Source organism: Arachis stenosperma, chromosome 9 (assembly GCF_014773155.1).
Source record: "Arachis stenosperma cultivar V10309 chromosome 9, arast.V10309.gnm1.PFL2, whole genome shotgun sequence".
NCBI lineage: Eukaryota > Viridiplantae > Streptophyta > Magnoliopsida > Fabales > Fabaceae > Arachis > Arachis stenosperma.
The window spans coordinates 54746056-54754576 of record NC_080385.1 but is presented as its reverse complement, the minus strand read 5'-3'; the positions used below and the strand labels follow the sequence as shown (position 1 = coordinate 54754576).

General features: G+C 30.1%; 1 protein-coding gene across 1 annotated transcript; it reads left to right on the top strand.

Moving 5' to 3' along the window:
• The first annotated feature begins 1673 nt into the window (after window positions 1-1673).
• On the top strand, window positions 1674-6218 carry LOC130950607 (benzyl alcohol O-benzoyltransferase-like). Its single transcript, XM_057879158.1, has 2 exons — window positions 1674-2208; window positions 5284-6218. The coding sequence occupies exons 1-2, from the start codon at window positions 1744-1746 to the stop codon at window positions 6172-6174; spliced, it is 1356 nt and encodes a 451-aa protein (XP_057735141.1). The 5' UTR covers window positions 1674-1743; the 3' UTR covers window positions 6175-6218.
• The last annotated feature ends 2303 nt before the right edge of the window (window positions 6219-8521 follow it).

The window sequence follows — 8521 nt, the reverse complement described above, 5'->3', positions numbered from 1 at the left end:
TAAAATCAACAATGTAAGAATATCTGCCATTACTCTAAATGTCACCCAAACAAAAGAAACATATTAAAAAAGTCTAAGAACAGTCATGAATAAAGTCAAGAGACAAAAATACCAACTTTGATGAAATTCGAAGAATGGAAGGACACGTCAAGCAGCAAAGTCACAGACGATCCTTTTCACCAAGAACTCTTTTGAACAAATCAAGATAAAGGAAATCTTGAAAAATGTAAAGCGGTTGTGAAACAAACAAAGAAAGGAAATAAGGGAGTTTTTGCGATGAAGGGAGCAAAAAAAAGTGTTTCGGAAATGGGAAAAGGAAAAGGAGGAGAACGTGAAGCAGTTTATAAGAGAGAAGGGGCAAAATAGTCATTTTATACCCCTCTTTAAAGACGTATGCGGATTCCAAGAGAATTGTCGTGCAATGTTCACACCTCATTTAAGGAGGCAACGTTCAAAATTTTAAAACTTGTCAAGTACCTGACCTTGTGAAGGCGGAATACTCGACCTCGAAACTGAAACCATAAAATGCTTGAATCCGACTTTCTAAAAAGCGCTGACTCAAACAAAGATACTGTTCATACCTTGACCCAAGATATAAAGCCAGGTCAAACAAGGCTAAAAGAGGCCTACTCAAAAAGGGTGCCCTTTACCATTTATCCGACTTCTTTAAAGAGGTCGAACACGGCTACAAGGACCAGTATTACTTATCCAAATAAGTAATTGCCTCCCCGAATCTCTCATACTATCTTTATATCTCTCCTAAAAGATAGATCCCAATAAACTTCCAAGATAAAGGGAACGGTTATCCATCAGTTAAAGGTGGAAACTACTTCAAAAAAATGTGGTCATCAAACTTTATTATAAATACACTGATATCTCCTCAGGTATACACACATTCTATCCTATTAAAACCTGCCTAAATCCCTTACTAACTTAAGTATTGGAGTCTCTTGTAGGAACTACCCCCACCTCCTGACGAGAAACTCGAACGACGACATCTCGACACAAAAACAAGTCAAACACTGTCCCACAAAAAATTTGGACCACCTCACGTTCATGCTCAAATTAGCGTTTCAGGTACTTCTCGGAATAATTAATTTTTTTTATAAAATTTTATTGTAATAAATTTTGAAACTCGCTTAATAATAAGTAAATGAATGAGCTCAATGTTAACATCCATACTGATCCTAGTTCAAATATCTTTCGAGAAATATTACGGATCAAAATTTTAGTGTAAGAAAATAGAAAATTCGTTAATATTAATTCAAATACAAAATAAAAATAAACAATTATGTTAGACATCTATTAAAATTAGTTAATAGTGTAGAATATACCCAAGAAAAATGTTAGATAATTATTATAATTTTTTGTTTTTTATTATTATTTTTAGTTATTAACTCAATTTTTTTGTTTAATAATTCAACAATATACTTTAATATTTTATGTTTTTAAACATTGATAGTTAATTGATAATAAAAAATAATAAATTTTAATGATTTTCTAACATTTTTTTATACATAAAATATAAAATACATATTAAAAATAAGTTAAATTACACATATATTTATTCATAGATATAACTTTTTCAAAAAATAATATTAATCACATAATATCTATCCTATCTTTCTTTCTTTCGGATCTTACTTTCCTATAAATTGCAGTAAGATAAATGAAGGCTCTTCACACTTTCACAACAGTACATACATACATTATATTCCTCCTTATTGAGTTGTTATCCAAATAATGGCCTTTTCTCGGACCCTAGAACATGAATCTCCCTCTCTGGTCTTCACAGTCCACAGAAAACAACCAGAGTTAGTAGCTCCTTGTAAGGCCACACCCCATGAAATCAAGATTCTATCCGACATTGATTCGCAAGCCGGCCTTCGCGCCCAAATTCCGATCATACAATTCTACTGTAGTGAGCCTTCAATGGAAGGAAAAGACCCAGTTGAAATCATTAGGAATGCAATTGCACAAGCACTTGTGTTCTATTATCCACTTGCTGGTAGGCTTAGGGAAAGGCCTGATGGAAAACTCATGGTGGATTGTAACGAAGAAGGAGTTATGTTCATTGAAGCTGATGCTGATGTCACACTTGATCAGTTTGGTGATGCTCTTGAACCTCCATTTCCATGCTTTGAAGAGCTCCTCTATGATGTTCCCGGTTCAGAAGGAGTTATTGATACTCCCCTTCTTCTTATTCAGGTCTAATATTCTACAACATACCATATATTTTAATTTGAGAAATATTATATGTACTATTTTTTTTGTATATCTTTTATTTATAGTTTATTTTTTAATTAAAAGTGATTTATAAAAAGTAAGAGATATACATAATAGGTGGTACAATTATCATGATTTTTCTTTTACTTTACATATGTTTTCTAATTTTAATTCAATGATCTTCATAAATAAATTTCACAAGCATTTACATGGGAATCTTGTACAATTATGAGGTTATACAAGGTTAGTTGATGTGCAATATTTCTCTAATGGAGATCCCTTTGATAAAAAGATTAAAAATGTCTTTTTTTTTAACGTTTACATATATGTCATGATATTATTAAACATTTTTATTAAATCAGTTAATAATTTATTTTTTAATAAATCAGAATAAAATCGTTTTATTATAACAACAATAATAAACTCAATTATCTGTATTATAATTATTAGATTCGATTTGATTCTATTAATTTACACAATCTGAACCGAATTATATTTAAATTTTTTGATAAAAAGATAAATATATTCCTAATTTTTGTTTAAAAAAATACAAAAAAAACCATAGTTCAATGGGTTTTGTAAATTGGTGCGTTCGACCGAATCTGATAACAATTAAATTTATTGTTATTGTTATAAAAAATTTAGTTTTATTCTAATTTATTAAAAAATTTAAAAATAATTGATTCACTGATACATCTAATAATAATAGAATACATAAATATCTTTATAAGAAGACATTTTACACATTTTTATGAAAACATCTTCCTTCTCTAATAGTTTTATAATTATAAGACTTGGACTTAACGTCTGATCGTATTACTTTCTAATTTTTTTGCCATTACTAGTAGTAACTCTAGTTCTAATAGGTTATACTCTTTGTGTATAGTAACAACTAAGTTGGTTTTAAAATTTCGGAAATCCTAGAAAGAGAATATTTAAAATTATTTTATATAATATAATATCTATAATTTTATACATATAACATCTGTAGTTATATATTTATTATATTTAAAATTATATAATTATTTTAATAATAATTAATAAATATTAAATAATTTAATTTTAAATTTTTAAACTGATTTTTATTATCATTTAAATATTATTTAAAATCTTAACAAGTCTAGAAAGTGTAGTTAAAATTAAGAATACACATTTTTATTATTTAGCAATAGTTTTTAATTTGATACTATTTTTGTTGTTTTAATTAAAAAATATATTATCAAATAATAAAAAAACTAACTTTAACCTTAGCTACATTTTTTAATTATTGTCAAGATATTGTAACCAACATACATACATACATACATATATATATATATATATATATATATATATATATATAAAATTGCAAAGATTGCGTGAATATAAAACATTGATGTTATTATTACTCTAATTAATACGTTTTGGATTTAAATATTAAAAATAATAAAAAATAATTTTATAAATATGCATGATAAAGAATATTTTAAGAATAAATTTTTATATCAAACCTCTCCTGAATTTTCATTATACATAAATATTCATAATTTTTTTAAAAGTATGTATAATTTTTGTTTCTAATATTTCATTTTATTTAAGATTCTAATGTTTTAAAATTGTCTCAATGGTGTTCTATCATTAACTCTATTAATAAATTACTAACAATAAAATAATATATATTGAAATAATTTTAACACGTTAGAGACTTAAATAAAACAGTTTAAACGTTAAAAATAACTTTAAGATTTATTTAAAATATTAAAAACAAAACCAATATTTTAATTAATTCAATAATAAAATATAAATGTCTAAGCATCAGATCGCCTTTAAATATATCATTTTCATAATAAAAATACTCAATAAACACTAAAACAGCACTAATAATAACTCAGTCACTATATTTTGTATATATATTTACACATGTTATTCTACCTATTTTTAAATTAATTAATTATTAGAATAATCAAATATGTTATAATTGAATAAAAATTTTACAGTAGGATAATCAATCTTTTTGTAAGAAACAAATTCTTAAATTTATATAATTTATTATTGATTTTTTTCTTATGTAACTTGGTGATTCTTTTTTCAAGTAGTATTCATAAAAAAAAAATATAAATAAACAATGAAAATATTAAACAATATGAATAATAAATATATCAAATGTTTAATTCACTAGGTGTGTAAATAATTATCCTAATATTAAAATTTAAAAAATAATTTAAAAGTAAAATATTTTTTTATTTTATTAAATCAATTTTAAAACCTATTTTTACAAAAATTATTATCTACCTAACAAAACTCTTAGGATAATAATCCCTGTTGCAAGACTTTAATTTGTACGACATTTTTATATCCACAAAAATATGTGCTCAAACGAGACACGGGACAACAACAACTAATGGTCCCTTTCTTCTTGGAATGTTGTCTCAGAATTAAAAAAGAAACGTGTTGTGATTTGTGAAGTTGTGCTTTAGTCACACTAAAAAGTTTACAAAAACGTGTGTTTTGTATCAATAAACGCAGTTATATATATTATCTTGACGAAACTAATTAAGTTAAGATACTAACCAAATATATATATAATATTATTAAAATTAAAATAGTTTTTTTCTATTATTTAGCAACGCTTTTAAAAGAGATTGCCAAAAACACATGACGTTAATTTTAATAATATTTATATATCAACCATAGTTACTATAAGTATGGATATATACTAGAAATTACACATAATATATATATATATATATATATATATATATATATATATATAGTTTATTTATTTATTTTTGAGGAATGCTAGGGGCCAGCAATTTTTGTGTTTTTTAACCATCAAGTAGCCATCAAGAGTATTTTTAATGGTGTGAAATTAAATCCAATAGTGTAGAATCATTCAATTTTCTCTTGATGGTTAAATGTTGGCCAAGTTTTCAAAAAGCTGCTGCCCCAAGACTTTCCCTTTATTTTTAGTATTTGGCTTTGCATGCATAGTCTTTTCCTTACAAATTTAGTCTCAAAATTAAGATCAAATCTAAGAAGATAAATCAAATGAGCATTATTATGATGAAATTGATACAGGTGACTCGTCTGAAGTGCGGCGGTTTCATCTTCGGCCTCCGCTTCAACCATGCCATGATCGACGGCGTCGGCATCGTAACGTTCATGTACACCCTCTCCGCCTTCAGCCACGGCGCACAAGACCCTCCCTTCACCCCAATTTGGCGCAGGGAACTCCTAACCGCACGTGACCCCCCTCGCGTCACGTGCCCCCACCCGGAATACGACCAGCTCACAGACCCAAACGTAACTACCCTCCCCACCGATCTCCAGCAACATTCCTTCTTCTTCGGAGATTCCGAGGTATCAACCCTCCGATCCCTCCTCCCGGAAAGCCTCTCCAGTGCAACCACCTTCCAAATACTCACCGCATTCGTATGGCAATGCCGAACCAAAGCATTGCATTTCAACCCAAACGACGACGTTAGAATGATGTGCATAACCGATGGGCGCGCGAAGTTTAACCCTCCCATTCCAAACAGTTACTACGGTAACTGCTTGGTGCTCCCGGCAGCAGTTACAACAGCCGGGAAGCTGACCGAGGGCACGCTTGGATACCCCGTGGGGCTTATAAAAGAGGCAATTGAGAAGGTTGACGAAGAGTATATACATTCTGTGGCGGATTTTATGGTTACAAATGGGAGGCCTTTGTTTACTACAGTAAGGTCTTGCATTGTGTTGGATACTACTTATGCTGGGTTCAGAGGCGTGGATTTTGGGTGGGGTAAGGCTTTGTACGGAGGGTTAGCGAAACCTGGTGCTGGTGCATTTCCTGCGGTGAATTTTCATGTTCCTAGCCAGAATGAGAAGGGAGAAGAAGGTATATTGGTTCTGACTTGTTTGCCTACTCAGGCTTTGAAGGCTTTTGCCAAAGTCATGGATGAGGTGCTTGAGAGTAACCAAACAAATTAAAAAAAAAAAAAAGATTTTGGATTTTACTTGGGTTTGGACTTTGGAATAAAATAAAAAGAATTTATTATTGCTAAAAGCTCACGTATATTTTTTTTTATCTGAATTTGATTGTTAAAAATTTATTAGATAATAATTTAATTAAATATGTTTAATTATTTAAAAATTTTTATTTAATAATTTTATATAAAAATAATTATACATAAATTTTTATTTTTTTGAATAATTATTTATATGAAAATAGTTAAAATAATTTTTATAAAATGATAATTGAAATATAAATATGTATCGGATCATTAAAGTATATTTCAATTAAGAGAAAAATTTAAACGGTCTCTAATAATTATTTCGAAAGACAATGAGGTTCTTAACAAAAAAAAAAATATTCTTTTTGGCTTTTGATCTTTATTTTTATGAGACTGATTAGTCCTTGTGTAAAAAAAAGTCAATGTTTCTTTAGTATAGGGACTAATCAAACTCATAAAAATAAAGATCAAAAATAAAAAAAAAAATATTTTTTTATTAAAGATCTTATTGTCCGTTCGAAGTAATTGTTAGGGGCTGAATTGAGTATTCACTCTTCAATTAATACTTTTACGTCAAAATTATTTTAGTAATTGTGATGTGAGGTAACCGCAAATCTCACTTTATGAAACCACCTTTAGTTTGTGGGTGCTTCTGACAGGGTCTCTGAAGTTATTATTGTAATTTGTATGTTTTGTTTTCGGAAGGATGTAATTAAGGTCGCTTCCCATGTAAATTGGAGTTAAGTCTTAAAGTAGTCTCTGAACTTGCACTCGAGTCTTAAAGTGATCCCTAAAATTAATAATTTCTCAAATTCGTTTCCGAAATTGCACTTCGGGACTCATAATAGTCCCTGAGACATTTTTCATTCATCAGAACCTTAAAACGATGTCGTTTTGAACAAAAAAAATAATAAAAAAAGGCGTAGCGTAGACCCCTCCAATTCGAACCAAAAAAAAGAAAAAAGAAAAAAAAGAAAGTGTAGCATAGAACCACCCCCTCCCAATTCCCAATCTATCCTACCCTAACCTTTTCCTTCCACTTCTCCTTCTCCTTCCCCATCTCCATCCCCATCCCCTTCTCCTTTCTCTTCCTCTTCTAATTAAACAGGTCATGCAACTAGCTTCATTCCAAAGCATCCAACTCGTCTGTCTCAGACAGAAAAACCCTTTCAAAATTCTTTACTATCAACGACCACCACTGCAAACCAAAATGAAATGACAAATTTAATAACAAAATTCCTGAAATCAATAAAATTTCGAATACTACTCTTTCCACTCTCATCATCGCTCTCACATTGTCCGTTGCTCAACCTCCGCCGTTCAGCACCAACAACCATGAACCCACCTCTGACTCCTCCTCCTCTTCCATCTTCACCTTCTCATCTAGTGGCGATAACAACAAGAACCAGAACATATATGTAAAAAGGAAAGGGGAAGGTTGGGGGAAGTAGAAGGGAATGGAAAGGGGAAGGTTGGAAAAGCAGAAGAGGAAGGGGAAGGAGAAGGGGTTGGAGATGGGGAAGGTTGGGGATGGGGATGGGGATGGAACAGATTGGGAATTAGGAGGGGTGGTTCTACGCTAAGGTGAAGGAGAAGGGGAAGGGGAATGGAAAGGGGATGGGGATGGGGATGGGGAAGGAGAAGGGGAAGGGGAAGGGGAAGGGGAATGATACGTGGTGAGGAGGACATTTTCGTCATCATAGAGATAAGGGACGGAATGATAATCTTGTCATATTCAGGATCTGAATTCTAGAAGAATTGTGCCATGCTAGTCTTGGACATCAAGAAGACCAAGAGTCCGTCTCAAAAACGGTGGTGCTGAAAGGGCAACAATTCATAAGGGCCATTGGGTTAAGGCAAGACAACAAAAAGCCCAATAAAGCTTTTAAAATTCAATGGAAAGCATAATTTTTATTAATTTTTGAATTTCTAGTAATTTATTTTTAATTTATTTTGCTGTTAGAGCTTGTTGGAAGATTTGAATTACTTCTAATTTGCTTAGCAGTATTTTTAGGGATTTTAAATTTAAATAAAATCTGATCTAATCTAATAAGATCAAATCTGATTTAAATTAGTTATCATATCTTTAGGATTTTAAAATTTAAATCAAATCTGATCTAATTCAATAAGATCAAATCTGATTTAAATTAGTTATCTTATCTTTAGGAGATTTAAATTAAGTTATCATATCTTATCTTTTAGTTAGTTTGTTAGGAGCTATTTAAACACCTTTGGTGAGACAATTTACATACTTTTGATGAATAAAATTTTCTTAGTGCTTTATGCACGTTTTTATTGTGTGATTAAGTGAGGTGAGTGATTTT